Source organism: Tauraco erythrolophus, chromosome 6, assembly GCF_009769465.1.
Source record: "Tauraco erythrolophus isolate bTauEry1 chromosome 6, bTauEry1.pri, whole genome shotgun sequence".
In the NCBI taxonomy this organism is placed as follows: Eukaryota; Metazoa; Chordata; class Aves; order Musophagiformes; family Musophagidae; genus Tauraco; species Tauraco erythrolophus.
Window position 1 is genome coordinate 53,256,461 of NC_141470.1, and position 19,965 is coordinate 53,276,425.

The 19,965-nt window shown below is 41.4% G+C and overlaps 1 protein-coding gene across 1 annotated transcript in view; it reads right to left on the minus strand.

The window, feature by feature from the left end:
• KCNK10 (potassium two pore domain channel subfamily K member 10) overlaps positions 1-19,965 on the minus strand; it is a 65,159-nt gene that overhangs the window by 23,999 nt on the left and 21,195 nt on the right. The window contains 2 exon segments of the mRNA XM_086613517.1: positions 5,611-5,727; positions 15,968-16,296. Coding sequence (XP_086469643.1) covers positions 5,611-5,727; positions 15,968-16,296 — 446 coding nt within the window.

The following is a 19,965-nucleotide window of genomic DNA, read 5'->3' on the forward strand; positions in this document are numbered from 1 at the left end:
GATTTAGTTCTTCTTGTAGCCTCAGTTACCCATATTTTCTAGAGATTCAGGTCCTATCTAAAGTTGTTGTTAGATTAATTAATCTAGCTTGATTTATCATGGCACAAAAATTCCCCTGTGCTGGCCTGGTGCCTGCACACTGCTGCTTCTCTTGGCTGTGCCAAGGACTCCCTGATGGGAGAGTGATTCACCTGACAAGGCTTATTTTCAGTGCTTAGCTCACAGTTTCCTCAGCCCCTCATCACACTGACGAATTACACTGCGGCTTCCAAACTGTACCCACGCTACACAAATCTGCCCATGAATTCCTTATTCAGTTCCCCTTTCAATTGACAATAAAGAGCCCAACATTTGTATTTTATGAGGTTTTTTAATAGCTTTTATCAAGGAAGTTTTTAAGCCTTCCCTCTGAAGATCCTACTCTATTTATATTTTAAATCGTTATTGATGCAGTAATAAAGGTGCATACATGCCTTCCTTCCATCCTCTGTTAGGGTAACCTGGGGCTTTGAAAGATGACAGATTCTGAGCAAGACATAATTACCCAGCTCCACATCCTGAGTGAAAATTTTCATTTTGACCCGAGCATGTTTGGGCACATTTGGTTTTGATTCCCAGCCTTGTAACTCCAGATAAAATATTGGGAACATCTGATACTGGCAGAAAGATAGCTCTCCACCTGTCCTGTGCAGTAAACTACATATGGTCACCATAGTTTGTTCAGGCACTTTTCCCTTCCCCGCACAACCCATGTGAATTTAACCTTAGGAATCTACATAGAGCATTATGACTCCAGTAGCCGTGGTATTTCTGTTAAAATGTTAATGTTGAAAATTGAAAACAAGGATTATGGCAGTAATATTTGCACCTTTTTATTTACAATCAGGTATCTTTATTGAATGTTATAGAGATTTGTATTCTGACTACACATAATTATTTGAATACTAAAAATGATCATACAATCACAAATCACTGATGAAATGAAGTGGGAACACAGAGCAACCAGAGAGATGGAATCTAAGAGAGTGTCTGCCTTCACCTACAGCAATTCCTCCTGGTTCTTGGGAATTAAGGCTGGGCTCCCGGGTCCTAATCCTGTTTGGTTTGTGTCCTGGTTTTAGCTGGGACCAGGATTAGCTCTTCTTTTTAGCAGCTAGAAGAGCTCCGTGTTTTGGTTTTACTCAGAGGCTCACTCTGAGAAGAATGCTGATAGTGCACTGATGGATCCTGTCGTCTTGTAGGAAAACATCGAAAATGGAAAGCTGCTGTATGGAGTCCTACTAGACAGGTCGCAGAAGCTACAGAAGGAGAAGGTGAATCAAGTCAGTTTGCAGAGGTAAAAGCCATTCAGCTGGCTTTAGGCATTGCTGAACGAGAAAAGTGGCCAATGCTCTATCTCTATACCGACTCATGGATGGTAGCAAATGCCCTGTGGGGATGGCTACGGCAATGGAAGCAGAGCAACTGGCAACGCAGAGGTAAACCCATCTGGGCTGCCCCGTTGTGGAAAGACATTGCTGCTCGAGTAGAGAAGCTGGCTGTAAAGGTACGTCATGTAGATGCTCAGGTACCCAAGAGGCGGGCCACTGAAGAACATCAAAACAATCAACAGGTGGATCGGGCTGCTAAGATTAAAGTGGCTCAGGTGGATCTGGACTGGCAACATAAAGGTGAAAAATTTCTAGCTCGTTGGGCCCATGATGTCTCAGGCCATCAAGGAAGGGATGCCACATACAGATGGGCTCGTGATCGAGGGGAGGACTTAACTATAGACACTGTTGCACAGGTTATCCATGAATGTGAAACATGTGCTGCAATTAAGCAAGCCAAGCGGTTAAAACCTCTTTGGTATGGAGGGCGTTGGTTGAAATACAAGTATGGAGAGGCTTGGCAAATTGACTATATCACACTTCCACAAACTCGCAGTGGCAAGCGTTATGTGCTCACAATGGTGGAAGCAACCACTGGATGGTTGGAAACCTATGCTGTGCCCCATGCCACTGCCCGAAACACTATTTTTAGGCCTTGAAAAGCAAGTCTTGTGGCGGCATGGCACCCCAGAAAGAATTGAGTCAGACAACGGGACTCATTTCCGTAACAATCTTATAGACACTTGGGCCAAAGAGCATGGCATCGAGTGGGTGTATCACATCCCCTATCATGCACCAGCTTCTGGGAAGATTGAACGATATAACGGACTGCTAAAAAACACACTGAGAGCAATGAGTGGTGGAACTTTTAGACACTGGGATACACATTTAGAAGAAGCCACCTGGTTAGTCAATACTAGAGGATCTGCCAATCGAGCTGGTCCTGCCCAATCCGAGCTTTTACGTACAGTAGAGGGGGATAAGTCCCTGTAGTGCACATGAAGAACTATACTGGGGAAGACCGTCTGGGTTATTCCTGCCTCGGGTAAAGGTAACCCATTCGTGGGATTGCTTTTGCCCAAGGACCTGGATGCACTTGGTGGGTGATGCAGAAGGACGGGGAAGTCCGATGTGTACCTCAAGGAGATTTGATGTTAGGCGAAAACAGACGATAAATGAATTTTGTGATATTAATTGCTGAATAACCCTGTCATTGCATACTATTATTGCTATGGTTGTTGTATTTTACTAATGCCATTATATTAAGAATCTTCCAGGTTAATGAAGAATGAACTTCGCCAGAACCAGAAGCAACTTCCTCGAGATCGACATCTTCAACCTGCAGACAGTGGACATGGACTGTTGCCGGATACACCAACTACAAACTCCAGCTGTCACACCCAACAGAGACTACATCATCTTTTCTACCGACCGAGTGAATTCCACATCATCTTTCCTGCCCTGAGAGACTGCTACAACAGATGAAGTTTGGAGCTACGGACTGAATGAACTCAACACACATTTTAGAGGGATGATGCATGAACTAAGGGAATAGTATATATATATGTAAGGTTTGAACATGACGTGCATGGTATGGAATAAGGGGTGGATACTGTCCTGGTTTTAGCTGGGACCAGGATTAGCTCTTCTTTTTAGCAGCTAGAAGAGCTCCGTGTTTTGGTTTTACTCAGAGGCTCACTCTGAGAAGAATGCTGATAGTGCACTGATGTTTGTAGTTGGCACTGAGGTCTCAAGGACTTTTCAGTCTGCCGGGTTCTTGCCAGTGTGCAGGAGCACAACAGGATAAGAGGGGAGTATAGCCGGGACAAGGGGTCCACGACTCTCCTTACGATTTGTACCTGAACTTAAGATTGAGGGCCAAACTGGCCAATTAGTATTCCATATCATGCAGCGTCATGCCCAGTATAAGAGTCAGGGTCAGCCGGAAAGAAGAGCTTTCTGCCCTTCCGGGACTCTCACTTTCGGGTGCTCAGAGTGTTTTCCCTCTCTCTCTCGCTCTCTGTCTCGGGGCCTCCCGTTCGTCCGGGATTGCGGTATCGAGTTCCATCTGTTTCGGGATTGCAGTTTCGGGACGAGACAGGCCTCGGTCAAGGGGTGGTGAGCAATTACACCGTACATCACTCGTTTGCATATGTTTATCCTTGTACATATCTGTATATACATATATTGGTAGTGGTAGTAGTAAATTGTTCTTATCTCGACCCTCGGGTCTCTTTTCTTTTTCCTCTTTGATTCTCTCCCTCATCCCTGAGGTGTGGGAGGGTGAGAGGGGACTGTGTCGGGTATAGTTGCCGGAGCAGCCTAACCCACCACAGTTTGTGACACTGGCACTGGATATATCTGTTGTCATGTGATGGTGAAAGGACTATGCGGACACAGAACATTGCCTCCCTCACAACCCATAGTCATTTTCATGGTTGCATCCGTCATCCCAGATTTCTCCCCTAAATTCCAAGAAAATCCAGGCTCCACGGGCCAGTGGACTGGTTTGACCAGGTAGTCTGCTAAGTGTTTGCCTAAGAGGAGCCCTAACAGGGCTTTAGTGGGTAAAATAAAATAATTTTCATGCTCAGACACAATACGTAGACTTTATGGCGCCCATAAAAATCTCATTCATGAAGAATTTAAAGCAAATATGGGCAAAAATCCAAGTTCTTTCAATAAGTATTTAAATAGCAGATGCCAATGAATATGCCTACATAAACTATGCCTACATAGTGGCATTCATTTTAATGAGTAATTCAAAAGCTTTTCACTTGGGTCTATTGAGTAAACAAATATTAAGGAAGGGTTTTTCTTACATTTGATTCAGCAATGTTTTCTTTCTCACCACCCGCTGGTTTTATGCTACCGTTAAAAATACACGGTAATGTAGCTTAGTATATAGAGGAACACAGAGAGGAGTATGCTCTTTACAGCCGCTCTTTCATCCTCACTCTGGCAACAAAGAAAAGTCAGAGCCAAAGGCACAGACTCCACTCTTTGATATGATCACCACAGCAAGTCTTGTAACTGCCACAGGATTTTTTTTCTGTTGCATTACCTGCATAAAGAACTTGCAGAATTCAGTCAGATTCTCACTCTTCAATGAAATGTGATTGTCAGATTATTTGTCTATACAGTCACCAGTGTGTGCACACAACCAGTGTGTGCATCACAGTTGCAATACGTAAAAGCACTTTATCCGATATTTAAATCAGAAGAATACTCAAAGGCAATGCAAATAAAAGTAACAATTTGCCAGTGATTTCCACGTAATCAGATCTCTTGATCTCTAGCCATGACAGCACTGAAATCAAGCTTAAAATTATAAACCACTGCATAATTATTAGCAGATTAACTTTAGCATCAATGTTATCAGTTCATAATATTTTTATTTCAGACCACCTTCTGAAATCCCAGCTGCCTCTTCAAGAGAGAAACTCGCTCACAGAGGAGAGGACAAAAATCTTAGCATATCTAAGGCCAGCATTCAGAGATAAAGAGACTAAATACATTGAACACAATGTATAGAGGGAACAGATGATAAGGGGCTGAATAGTGAACTTACTAAAATTAGTGGTCCAAGGAAAGTAAATGGACATTTAGTATACGCTTCACCTAATACAGAGAAATGTGCAAATATTTCAAGGCCATTAATTCTAGAATGGAAAAAAATATTTGTGTGGTATTTTTACATAATGTACAATTTGTGGAATTCCTTCCAATTTCTAGTATTAAAATGAGGAAGATTTAAAAAAGAATGTGATACTTACACGAATACATTTCCAGATACAAGGAATAGGGTATGAGAAGAATTACTTATATCAAACTTAAGAGCTTAAGCCAAAACCTATTTATCTACTGAGGAAAAAGTTACCCTTATGGGTAAATTCATCTAGAATATTAAAATGCAAACTTCCAACAACCATAGAATAGTTAATTCTTCGGGTATTGGTTCTTGACCTTTCTAGTGATAATTAAGACCACCTGCATCTACATCAAGAACAGGGTTATAAGGCCTTAGATTCATCAGTGCTACTTGTTTTGAGTTCAGCATTGCTACTCTATCCTGACTGAGTAAACAGCTTCTGATGTTTACCCAGAGGCATGCCTTCTGAGAATTAAGAGAAATACACTTCGGCCACTTTATTTCTTTATGGTCAACTTTCCTCAAATTTATTTCATTATCCAGGTCTCAGAGTAACTATGTATTTTAAAAGATAAACAATAAACTTACCTATGTTGTGATGACTGTTCCAGCAAAGAAAAAGGCACTTCCAAGGTCCCAATGACTGCTGTTGTTGGAGGAATTTCCTATGGGACTGACTCCTGCATTATCAGCATCAATAGCATGCTGCAAAGAACAAGACAACAAATCAGCCTGATGCGTGCCTTACCATATCCCGTGCCAGTCAGTATGGGCTCCAAACAGAAATTTTAGGATCATGGGAATAGCTTAGATTTAAACTTATTAATACCTGCTCAAAGTATAGTAGCATCTCCTGTACACAAGAGGTGAATATATGACTGAACTAAATAGCTATTATGGTGGAAGAAAGATGCAATGCACAGACAAATGACAAAAGATACAAAGCAAGTGAAAAGCAGAGGACTGACACCATAAACAGATCCATAAATATTGTTCTTGTAGCAATAACTGCCAAAGGAAAAATTCCCCATGGGAATAGCTGATGTTAGAAGCATCAAGGAGGGTGGTAAATACAAATAATATTCGTGAAGTCAACTGAAGCTAGTCAGCCAAGGATTTTAATTCCCAGACAATTAATAATTGATGAAGTTATTTATATTTATTCTAACTAAAGAAAAATACGATATATATATATGCCATTTAAAATTAACAAATTGGATAGCTATGGAAACATCATGAATCATAGAATCACAGAATGGCATAGGCTGGAAGGGACCTCAGAGATCATCTAATCCAACCTCCCTGTCATGGCAGGGACGCCTATGAACTAGATCAGGCTACTCAAGGCTCCGTCCAACCTGGCCTTGAATACCTCCAGAGAGGGGGCATCCACAACTTCTCTGGGAAATTTATTCCAAAGTCTTACCACCCTCCTATTGAAGAATTTCTTCCTAACATCTAATCTAAATCTTTCTCCTTCAACTTAAACCCATTTCCCTTGTTCTATCAGTGGACACTCCTGTAAAAAGTGCCTCCCCAGCCTTCCTGTAGGTTCCTTCAGGTACTGGAAGGCAGCTATTAGGTCCCCCAAAGTCTTCTCTTTTCAAGGCTGAACAATCCCAGCTCTCGCAAACCTGTCCTCGTAGCAGAGGTGCTCCAGCCTCTGGATCATCTTCGTGGCTCTCCTCTGAACACGTTCCAACAGATCTATGTCTCTCTTATGGTGGGGACACCAGAACTGGACACAGTATTCGAGGTGGGGTCTCATAAGAGCAGAGTAAAGGGGGAGAATCACCTCTCTTGACCTGCTGACCACGCTTCTCTTGATACATCCCAGGATGCGGTTGGCCTTCTGGCTGCATGAGCGCACTGGAAAAAACTTTGTGAAAAAGTGAAAAAACTTTGTGATCAGCTAGGACTTCCCAGTTGCCACAGTGGACATGATGGCATGTCCACTAATATAGAATGGCACAGAGACTCCCAGCTAATGCTTGAATGAACTAAATCCAGAACAGAAGCCGAGGTAGCTATAGGCTTCTAGGTCACTGTCCTATGTCTGACACAGCACTGAATCAACCAGGCAGACATATCAGCCTGCTGAATGTTTACTTGGGAATTTCTAAAAATGCACCATATTGTATCATGCAGACATACACATTTGCCTTTCATTGCAGCTTCACAGTCCAAAGGAAGACAGAGCTAAATACATCAGCCTCCAAAGCACAGAAATAAATCTCTCAGCAGCATCTGGCACGTTCAGCCGAATTGCTCTAAGTTCACTTTTGAGATGCCCTTTGGTACATATTCTCTAGTTACTTGTAGATCTCGTGCAATCTATTGCCCGTCGTAGAGAAATTCAGACCTCACTCTGGAACAGCAGCTAAAGTGATTGCCTTTCAAAGTAAACTTTTCCTTCCCAAACGTTCCCAACTGAGATTACTTCCATAAACCAATGCAAAGGAACTGAGCTTCTCTCTTTTCTGCCTCTCACCATTTCCAGCTGTCTGCCTTTCTCCCATTCTGTTCCAACCTCGCTTCATGTTTCTGTTACCGTGCTGCTCACGCTACTGGCAGATCTTCCCCTCCTCTCTCACTCTGATATTTGCTCCTCCTCCTAAATATTGCCACCAGTCTTTAGCCTTGCTTATTTAGTGAACTCATTGCCAGGCTCAACAGGAGAGGCAAAGTGCTGCCTCTTACATCCTCTCTTACTTTGACCTTGTTCAACACAGAATTTCCACCTATCAATACAAGTTTGTTTTGACTTTTATTGTTTCATTTCTTTAACCACTTCTCTTTTCCCTCTGACTTATAATCTATGAACTGCTACTGTGATTTTTTATGTCACCTTTTTCTATACAGTCCATGTGTGAAGCAAGGTTAGCCACTCTATTTTACCATGGCCCCACTTCTCATCTGTTCATGTGTATGATTTCTCTCCTGATCTTCTCTATAACCTCATATTTTCTTATGCTTTTAGCACTGACTTTTAAAAACTACCATTTAACATCTTTTCTATCCCTAGCTTTCATTATACACCTTTCTCCTCATTCACCTCTTCCCTCTGATGGCTCCATTTATCAATTTTTTTCTTTTCTTCCCCTGCCATTTCACACTTTTCCTCACTCATTTTTTGCCTGTATTTCCAACTGACTTCATTGTTACGGATGTTCCCCTAGCACATTTTTTTCCCTCAGGCTAGTTTCAGCTAATCTGCTCCCCAGTTTTTAGTTATTGATTACATTGCCCCACAAAAAGGGAAAGGAGTGGGAGAAGAGGCGCATGAGCAAGAACAGAGGCCAGGTATATCTAAAGAGATCAGTACGGAACAGCCCTTTTTAACAGCAGAGCTGCTAAGGCTATGCTGGTTGTGAAATTACAGCATGAGCAAGCTTCAGACTGGACTGGTTGCATTTCATATGGGTGGAAAGCCAGGTTTCCTCAGCACCTGTCCATACCCCAAAAAAACAGGAATATAGAGAAAGGAAGTGTTTAGGATCAAACCCTTTGAAAGGGCTTGTGTACCAGTTGCTGGCATATTGCAGGTGGTATGAAAGCAGAGATCATTTGTTTGTTTACTCAGAAGAGCGTAAATCAGCACAACAGACAGGTTGCCTGTTTAAATAGGCCATGACATACTGTCAGCTATCCCAGCATGTTACTTCTGCCAAGGAATGCTGCTTGCCTTCCCTTCGAGTGTGTGAATGTCAGCGAGCTAATTGCAACACTTTAATCACATTTGAGTTTACACAGTTTAGCAAGTCTATTAGGGCCAAGTACTAACCCCTGAAGTGAAGGAGCGTCCTGTTGCCTTAGGTAGCTTTGAACTTCTCAGGCTCCCTTCTCATCCAGAACAAATTAATTTTTCTTTTAAGCTCGACTGACATCATTCATTTATAAATATCTAACTATCCCAATGCTATCTCTTAATACATAGTATTTTGCATACAGTGACAGAAGGCAGAAAGGGAGCAGTAAGAGGACAGCAGCCCTGCAGTTAGCAGCACTTAAATATGCAATTTTAGGTCATCTGATGAGTGAAGGATGCCTTACTACCAGCACCACTAGTCCACCTACACAGAAGTATCCTGCTAGATGAAGAGTGACACAAATCTCAAACAAAGACAATATCACTGGCAACACTCTCCCAGTTCACACAGACCATGAAATTTTACAAGTTTCCCATCTGTGAAACTTCAGGTAGACTCACAGCATGACTTGAAGACTTGCATCCTCAGGTTATCTTGGAGTAGGGAGAGAACCGATTTCCAGAGTGCTAACTGCTCTGCTGGCAAACCTTCCACATTTAAGACACTTTAAACTAGTAGTTTCAGGTATTTTTATAGCTGAATTATCATCAAAAGTAGCAGGTTATCAAAGTACCCACAGCTGTTTCACACTTACTCCTTTCCTGATCGCTTCTTCCTTCTCAAGAAGAGTTACATGCATAGTGCACAACATTTTTTTCAATATTTTTTATGAATTCAAAAAGCGTTCTTCCTTAAGGAATTATTACTAATCTATGGCAATTTATCTCTTGAAATGCCACTCATTTGGGGAAAGCAATAACTTGGAATGACTCAACGGGCTGAAATTGTCTTTCTTGCTGGTCCAGTAATGTATCCTAAAGCTGATAGACTGAAAGGAGTGAGGGAAATGAGAAAACTACTAAAGTAAATCCAAATACTCAATATAATTTTTTTAAAAAACATATATTTCTGATCACAATTTTCATTTTGGTCCCCTGTCATTGTATTTTACAGATGTGTATTTTACTCTCAACCCCTTTGGTATCAGCACACTACAGTCCCTCTGTAACCAAAAAGACATGGTCAGGTGAATCTGCAGGGGACTGAAGGCAAACCCCTACAGCAAAAGCCCAGCATATGTGATATACTGGGACGACTGAATCCTGTATTCCCAAAGAGAGTGCAATCCAGACTCTCAATCTGGAATAGGCTTTATGAATTCCACCTGTTGGTATTCAGGCAGCAATATTTAAAGGTTATGAGGCACGGCCCCACTCTGGGCTGTCTAGTTGTTAACATATAGAATTCAAAGTCCAAAGAAAGGTATACTGAACAATAACTTGTTTCACCAGATGTCAAGAGTTCCTCTCCACAAGATCAAAATAGTATCTCATCTCTATAGATAAACTCAATTCCCATTATACCAAACAGAAAATACTGGGGTTTCACTGTCTCAGCCCCTGCCCCAGTGATGCCATACAAGTGTTGGGCTCCAGCTCCCTGCAGCCCTGCCCTGCCCAGCCACACGCTCTGCCAGGCCAGCACCTGACCCATGGGCTGATGGCCCAGCCCAGTCACAGCCCATTCCTGTCCCCAGGTTGGTGCTTGACAGTCTGGGCTAGGGGATGCCACTGTCTGCCCCTGACCAGCCCTGCTCTCTGGTTGGTGGTGCTGGGGTCCACAGTTGTCAGCTCCCTGTCCCCTGGGGTGCAGGTGGTCCTCACTGTGCCCAGATATTCACAAATCTGATTCTTCTTGGTGCATTAGTGAGCACATGCCATCCGTCACTAATGTGTTAGGTACCTTAATCATTAATTAAGACAATTACTTTAAGAATAAGTCTAGAGTTATGCCCACAGTCAATAAGATGACTGGGAGCTAGTGCAGCTGATGAAGAGACAGGAATCAAATAGACCGTTTCTGGTTTCTCTGGGAAGAAAGGCTTTATGTGGTTCACTTGTTCATGTTTCTTTAATTTCTCCAGTAAGATTTCTAGCATGAAGAAGACACATCTTTTCCAAGGACAAGCATAATACCCTTCTTGAGTGCTGAGCTACTCAAAGGATGTACCCCATGTGTAAGCAAGGAAAGGAATTTGATAAAGAAGAAAGAAAATTGTTATCTTCTTTATATTTCCATTAATTCCTCTCCACAGATCATGCTAATCCAATAACGATTATTTCCCTCTACAATTCTTTTCCAAGGATTCCTATCAAGCATACAAAAGGTTGTTTCTATTGCCTTTCATGCTCAGATGTTTCCCTATTACAATTGCTAAGATGCTTCTCATTAGCAAGCAGCTTTTAAAGACTAATTCCTTAATAACTTTTCCCTATACTCCCTACTTCTCTCTTTATTCTCACCACCCCTCATACAGTGATTACAGGATCCTCATTATAAACTTCCATTTACTCACTTTTCCACAACAGCATTATCGAAGGACCAAGGCCAGCAATTTTTTTCAGGTACAATCAAAAGTAATAAGCTTTGAAAGCCCACCCTTTAAATATTTCTGCCTATCCCATAAAGGTCTTTAGGTGACAATCAGGCAGACAGGGATGTCCCTACTCTTACAGTGATGTGATTGTTCTGCACGCACTGTGTCTGAGGGCAGACCTACATCATTCCACAAGGGACACACCCAGAGATCTAAGTCCAAAGGGCTTAGTTCCCTGCAAACCTCTTAGCTAAATTCTGGAAACAACATAGCTACAGGACAGCTGCAGACTTCTGCAGCATCCTAGGCTCAGTTTGTCTCCTATACAACTGGAGTATCTCTGGACTGAAGTTACAAACTCGGGTCTCTGCACCAACTTAGATTAGAATTGCTTTTCATGTACTTTCATGGGGAATAAGGTAATACAAAGATCAGGGACAGAAGGGAAGTTGGGACATAGAGAAGACAGCCTCCAGAGGCACAGGAAGAAGGTTCAATAATCAGATATTTACCATTGTTTTTTTTCATAGCACAGATAGTCTTTCCCTGTCTTCAGCAACAGGCAAGTCTTCCCCATAGTTAACTCAAAATACTTTTTTTTTTCTGCTCCATCTAGAACTTTCTTCCAGCACATGAAAGCCATCCAAGTTCGCTTCATTTTACAAGGAAACATCCTGAAAAGACAAGCTGGCTTATGACACTAGTGAACCTGTCAAGCAGCTGAAAACTGAAACATTTTTACAGGATGTTCCCTTTCTTGCTTACCTTCAGGGGAAAAGTAGTTCAGAACACTAATCAAAAGCGCCTACCCACGATATGAACTCTTACTAACATAATTAGCCAGTAAAGCCTGACTAGCTTATTTCCAGCTCTGCTTCCTTTTCAGCTTACAGGCTAACTCATTAGAGTTGCTGTAGTTATTAGTGGACATTGATATTATGACTTAGTTCCCAGGTGGGTGATTTTTTTTTTTTAATACTGTAATCACTCACACTCCTAAATTAAACCCTGAAGGAAAAGGAAGAAAAAAGCAGCCTGCCAGTAACTTAAGTAACTTCTTACAGTAGAGAGCCACTCCATCTTATGTTATTGTGCAGGGCTCATTGCAAAAGGTTTTACTCATACACTGTGTACAGGCTACATAGACACAGAATATGAATACCCTTATCAGGTCCGTAGGAATTACTTTGCCAAAATACGTTGATGGTCTTCCTGCCTGTCTATCCTAATGAGAGATAGCATCTGACCTTTCTGAGAGGCATAACCTCCCCATTATACACTCTAAGTGTGCGTTATTACAAAGGCAAGGTGGCTTCTTTTTGACCCCAGCTACTAATAATTTTCTGCCATGACATATGAGAACAACAACACAAAAAAAAGTTTTGTAATACCATATTAGCACGAGTGACCACCAATGTTATTTTTCTTTTCAACTGTATGTCCAGTCACTTGAGTCCTGCTGCCTTCTGTTATATATTGAAATGGGTACAATACAGCTAAATTCACTTAAAGCAACTGAAGTTTCATTATCTTTCAGTATACTCTAGATTTCGCTTCTCTCTAACTCTGAAAATGCAGCTAAAAATGTGTCAGGATAAAGCACCCAATTTTGTCATTTTCTTATCCTGGCATTCGCCGTAGTGCTAAATTGTAGATCACATAAGGCATTAAATAATTAACTTGCTTCACTGCAACAAATGTCTTGAGATGCAGAAATGGGCTTTAAAAATATACAGTTAAGAACTTCCTCTTCAGGTGACTTTAGACAATATAGATTGCACTGTGAAATACTTCTGCCATTGTGTTAGTATGAGACAGGCTTGAACCAAAAACCAAGAGAAAAAATACTTATTTAAAACACTTTGACTCTTCCTAGAGATCTGCACTGCTTTTATCACTATATTACTTCTGAAGTCTGTGAATGAACTTCACAGTCTGGACTCAGAAATTCACATTTGTGCTTCCAGTGCCAATATCTGCAATGGGTTATTGGAGATCAAGTTGGAAATCATGCCTCATTCACACTAAATTCTAACAGCTTCCTCATAAAGTGCCGTACATCTTTCTTACAGGTTTTCCATAGGAGAATCCTTTGAAAGATTGAAATTTAGGCAAAAGGATAAATTTTTCCATTATTAGCCTTGTAAAGGCCATGACACAGGTTTCCTCTTCTCCTTAAAAGATTCTTCCAGAGTCACCCCCACAATAAAACAATACAAGACATTACTAAGATCTCCCTTTTTGTATTTTTTTCCATATTCTTCAAAGCACAGAGGTGAATAAACAGCCATTCTGGAGAGTATGACTTGTGTTCATCTGAAGGCAATCAAATTACTGGTAGCCAAATTGTGTTAATAACAAGAAGCTCCCTTAGCAGTAGCCAGGTGCTCGCTGCACACAGCACAGCAGCCAGGACCCATGGAGGCTGCCACATCAGTCTGAAATCACAGCTGTAAAGGCAGATGCAGCATTTCGTGCAATGTAGAAATGCACTGTGCCAGCCAGAGGGATGTCACTTTTGAGATCATCGACATAAAGGCACGAAAACACAACATTAACCCCCTGACATTGTCTTCAAGCAGTGGTTCACTGTTCTTCTGTGCAAGTCAGTTACAATCAGTGTTTTTTGTATCAGCATACCCAACTACATCCCTGGAGCCAGTTTCACCCCCAGACATTCAGAAGAAACCAGAGGAACTTATTCTTTATTGACAAATCTGTTTCAATATTTCACATCACTTGGCCTTAAGACATTCACATGCTAAGCTGCTAAACCCATTTAATTTACCTTTGCAAAATGATTTCCAGTTACCCAGTGTAATGCCTAAGGACATAGTGAAATCTCAGGGGATGATAAGATTGTTCAGAGTATCTGTCTTCTAATGTAACAGTGTGCCTGTGTGTTATTTTAGTGTAATCACTTTTGAGGTGACAGAAGGAAAAATATTGTGTAAAATAAAGAATTAAAACTGGTAAATTGCTTAGGCTAGAGAATAGGTGCTATTTAGAAATCTTTGTACTGCAGTCAGTATGCAGGAGTCTACCATCCTGTTGAGGTGCATTGCTTGTCGCACCTCTCAGGTATTCTGCTTTCTGCTAGGAAAAGAAGGCATTTACATATCTTTTAATAGTGACATTCCCATTAAGAGAATATGAATTTCTTGCATTTAGTATTTTTAAAAAATCCTTTCATCAGCCAGCACACATTATACCAAAGGAGCTGAGGGAAATATGGATCTCTGCAACGCTGCCAGGAGAAACACATCTGAGCCAATATCCCTGAACAGAATTCACCCTGCCAACCAAACATGTTCACCTGTCTTTTGCAGACAAATGAAGGATGTGATCCAAGCCAGCCCTGATCCAAAAGCTGTATAGTCACATTAGCACAATACCGCTTCCTGCTGAAGCAGTTTTGGCTTCTTCGCTACAGTACTGGGCTGCCCAAAGGTACAGGTAAACAGCTTCTGACTCAGAACTGGCCTGTCTTCTGTAAACACAGAGCACAAGTAGGGCAAGCACACACCTATCTGCAAAGAAAAACAAAGATTTTGTTTTGGTTAAGAGCAGCAGGAAAGCATTGTTGTCTACAAGCACGGGCAAGGGGGAGGAATCCATTAAGCAATAGGGCATTGTCTGTGAAAGACCAACTACAAGGAAACCGAACAAGTTTAGGTTGAAAAGTAGGAGAAGGCTTTTGCTGTCACAGCAATGAGATACTGGAACAGCTTCCTAAAAGAAATAGTAAGCTTATAGATTTGATTGACTTACAGAAAGGGTTTTATAACACAGTTGGGTGGATGGACACAAGAATCCAGGGGATAGCTCTATAGTCTTTAAAACAAACTGAAATCACAACACAGCTCTGGTACAACAGCTGAGGGAAACACACTGTGCTCTTGGAAGGCTCAGACACAAATTCAGATCTGAAATATGAAGCTGAAGTTCAACTTTGGAATATATTCCTTAGGTATCTCACATTTCTTACCTAATCTCTATTTTTTCCAGGCTGATAGGTTTCTACATGGGATCCTAGAAGACACACTACTGAAGTCTTGTGAAATCCATAATATTTTCCACGTCTAGAGTTTTAATCAATGAAAGATAACTTTATCCTTGATAGACATTTCTTGCATGTTATTTGTTTCTCCACTTAGCCCCACACACTTGATATTTACTTACTTCAAAATGGATTCTAAAGCTTTGCATATTAGGCCAGACTAAAAATTCTGTACGTCTTAAATGCCAATTATTTTCTATTTTTAATCGTCTACCTTCACCGTGATTCCTTTACCTAAAATTCGCAATAGTAAACCTGTAAATTAATGTCCCAGTAAGTTCAGAATTCTTGGCTGAGTGTTTATTTCAAAATCCCACCTGTCATTTCTGTTGGCTCTCCTGATTGCTGTGTTTGGAGGAAGAATTAGACTTCACATCATTTGAAAATTTACAGCTAGATAGGCAAATGTCTTGCAAACCTCACCTCTCACGAAAATTTACTCCAGGTTTTATGCTCTGATTTTCTTTGCACACGTTTTTCATTAGTCTAGCGAAGACACATAACCTCTATTTACCATGTTTTAGAGACACAGTTTCTGTTTCCAGAGCTTTAAACAGACTGAGGAAGAGGCGGCTCTTCGTACTGCCTGTTGTGAGGGCTCTGTGAAGGACATTGCTCCCCACCAGCTCGGTGGACCGACGAACCACCAGGCTGTTCATCCCGACCTCCGAGAAACCCTGCCTTCCTCACGCGGCCTACCTGGATCAGCGTCTCCAGCTCCAGCTGGGTCACACAGACGTGCTCCCGCAGAAAGTCGGCCTTCTCCAGCGCGATGGTGTTCTTCTGCCTGCTTTCGAACGGCTGCTCCAGGGCGCGGAAGACGAGCCCGCCTGTCACCAGGTAAACCACCACCACCACGAAGATGGCCACCACTGTCTTCCACTTCATGACCGTCTGCAGGCCCTGGGAAGGGGCTTCCATGGCAGCGACCACCGTGGCTCGGGAGGCAACAGACAGGCGTGGAGCTGGGTAATGTCCGTTCGTTTTGGGCTCGGGTTCACAAGCTGGCACCGGCGAGGGAACAGCCACTGAAACACAGAGTGAAAGAACCTTATTCAAAATTAAGGGCACGACCTAGATGAACAAGTATGACTGTTAACGACCAGTGACCACTACCCGATACTGACAGAAACAGAAAAGGTTCTGCAAACCACAGCGCTGTTTGGCTTGTCAGCATAACCAGGCCCACGTTATTTACACGGCTCCACAAAACCATCACTTCTGAAAACGTTCTTAAAGCATAGAAGCTTCACAAAGTTTAGCACGTATCGTTCTTTAGCCAAAGCATGGTAGATATCTGGAGTCAAAGTCACTCAGACGCCAAGCACAAGGGTGGGATTCCCAGTTTGGGACTGAGATCCTGCACAGCCTCTGAGACTCAGCAGTACCTCAGGGCTAACGAGCCTTGGCTTCCAGCCAGGCTTACTAGCCTGACCACTGTGTCAGGCTACCAAGGCATCCTAATCAAAGCTGGCTCGCCTCCAAATAATTCAGGTGTCTCAGCATCCAACTTCCCCACTCTCTATTGCCAGTGTTAGCAATGGCAGGATGAGGCCAGGTTCCTCGGCACCCACTGGCGTAATGGTGCCACATGCAGGCTTTAAAGATGCTGGACTCATTTTAAACCAAATCCCTGCTGTAATCTTACCATCGTGCAGCTGTAACTGGCCTATAATTTCTTTGAAATCAGATTGATTTATTTCATATGAGATCTAAATCAGATTACAGTTAAAATATAGTCACTTTAGCTGAACTCTCTGAATTTATTCCCAAAGTGTCTTTGCTGTTTTGCTCAGAAATTAAAGCAGAACAGTTTACAACATCTGATCAGAGCGGCACCATAAACTGATTCTATACGATATGAACATACAACGTGATTACACCTTGAGTCTGAAGTGGGCTACAACTCCCTCTCAATAGAAACCATGTTACGATGCTGAACAACTTAAGAACTGAGCTGTTTATGACAGTCACATATTCCTAGAAGCGATGTATCTCTGAAGCATTGCATTGAGGATAGATCTTCCACCTTACTTGCTAACCAACAAACTACAGAAATCTATAGTTACTTTACACTTATAGTTAATATTTCTTTTCATGTGTGACTTGGAGGCTCCAGATACTAAATAGATTAGAAAGGATCCAGGAAGAGAAGGAAGAGGCTCTGTGGTTGATCCCCTTTGCGTGTATCTCAGTTTTGCAACACCCTGTGGCACAGCTGCTCAGTTTGACCATGAAAAGGTCATTATGGTTCCCAACACTTATCAGCCAGGACGGAGTGACATCAAACTTAAACGGACACTTTCTCTTACCTCCACATATTTTCATGTAAGATCTAAGAACTTGAAGTGATAATAGGGAGAAGAGTGACAGTATTAGAAAGAAGTCACGTTTTTTGTAAAAGAGATCAATTACTTCATTCTCTAAATCTCCTGAAAGCAAAGGGTTATTGTATTATGTACAGTGTTTCAGCAGGAAATATCAGAAAAGTATTCCGAAGAAAAGTAAAATAGAGAGGTTGTCTAAACCAGTTAGAAGCTGCCTTCCTCTATAGGCAAATATATTAAATCTGAGTCACAATGTTTCCTTACTGAACTAAATAAATCTGAGTATTCCCAGAAGTGGCTCAGTTGATGTAAATTAGTGTAACATAACTTCCATGGATTCCATGGAATTCAATCAATTTGCATTAGTTAGAGCCAAAAACTACTGTGTGTATTATGAATCAACACAAAATCTGCAAGCCTGATGACTGATTTTGCACACTTGAGATTACTCAGCAAAATAGTCTCAGGATCTGAGGCTCACATGGTAAGAAGAGAGCAGATTCATATGACAGAGACACCATGTTACAACTTTTTGAAATAGCTATCCACCCTACCACGACTGGCATAGTCCAGTGTAGGCTGGGTGAGCCTTTCAGTGGGGAGAGATGCCTGACTTTGATACCCCACAAATGATAAATCAAGAGGGAGGAAGCCAAGAGCTGAAAAAGTTAAAACACCTTTATGAGTTTTCTTTTCCTCTTTGCTGGTATATATGTTGTTTCTTATTCAAATTGTATTTCTGGCAAAGTGTGAATAGCAGCTTTACTGTAAAATCATGGCCTGTTTGATTCTGTCTTCAAAGGACAATGTGTTGTACTGATTAAGAACAAGATGGGAAGTTCAGATATAGAACATAAAATGTTGTTAGAAATATTGTGTCACTTAAATAGCTCAAATGGATTACTGTGCTCAGCTTGCTTATCTCTGAAATAAAAGATAACTGTTTTCCTACAAAGAACTGCGTTAGAGTCTTTTATTTTCTGCTATTAGTAATAGCTATCCTAAACATATGTAGAAATGTTGATCGTAAAGTATTTTATATAATTTAAATTATTACATTTAATACATATAATACATTAATACATATAATTTAAATTAATACATACCTCTCCAGACAGAGAGGTTCAAAGTACAGCCATCTCAGAAGGACAGCTTCAAATAAGAGCCAAAATGCTGAGAGGATGATCAACTGGTTTTTAATTATGAAAATGTTAAGCACAGCAACTGTTGCTTTCACAGGATTCAGCAAAGAACTAGGTTGAGGCTATATATACTTATGCATTCATAAACCCAGCAGCTGGCTCTAAGTTTAATACATGAGTTGATCAAAAATGACATTTTGTCTTCCACTTTAGTGGGTCCATCCAAGGAAGACAACAAAGTACTTCCAGTTCAAGTAAAAAGGTTCTTTGATATGCATCTGAAGGTTGAGTACCAGTATGTTTCCCCAAAATCCTTATAATATGATGGGAGGTTTTTTTAAAGAAAGGAAATCATGCTTTCTTCAAGCACTTACATAGTCAAGCACTCAAAATTTCCCATTGAGTCTTCCTTATCTATGTCTTAAAACTAGAAGTTTAGTTTGAATTATAAAGAATTCTTATCATGCAGTCCAGTTTCACTGAGGAAATTGATAGGTAAATTATCCTCCCTACAAGATCCTACATTGGGTTATCAGCACTTGTACATCCTTCCTGTAGCACGACTTAATAAGTCAGCATTCTCTCCTTAAGTAATTTAGAAACATGATATTTTGACAAGTGTATGAAGTTGCAGAACAGAGACCTGGATCACCAAGGCTCGGAAATGTCTGTGAGGTGCTAGCCAAGTTCACTACAGCTTCCTTGAACAGGCCACTAAAAGTAGGTGGATCTACCTTCTCTAAAATGGATCATAAGGGACTGGGGGATGAAGGGACTACACTGGCTATACTTATTTTAGCATGTGCAGGAGACTCATTTATTTCATTTTTACTGGACAGAGTAATCTAGTTGTTTGGGTTCCACCCCTCACCCCTCTTCTGAAATGGCCACACGCTGAAGTTAACATCAAAAGGCTTCTTGATTGAACAGTGCGGAAAGGCAGGAAAATGAGCAGTCCACCATGGATAACATACGATCTTGCACTCCAAGGCTCTGGCTCATCTCCAAACAGAAGTTCCTGGCAGATATGGGTATCTAGCATTTGCTTACGATCTCACAACCTTCCCACAGACTCCCCAAAGTGAATTCAGCTCCTGGCTGCTTGGGCTAAGATAGCAGGCTGTGCCTGGAAGTCAGAGTAAGGATAAGATGTGTGTTAGAGGAAGAGCTGAGGCAATCAGTGTATAAAGCTATCAGCTATACAAATTTCTCATGAATATGTCACAAA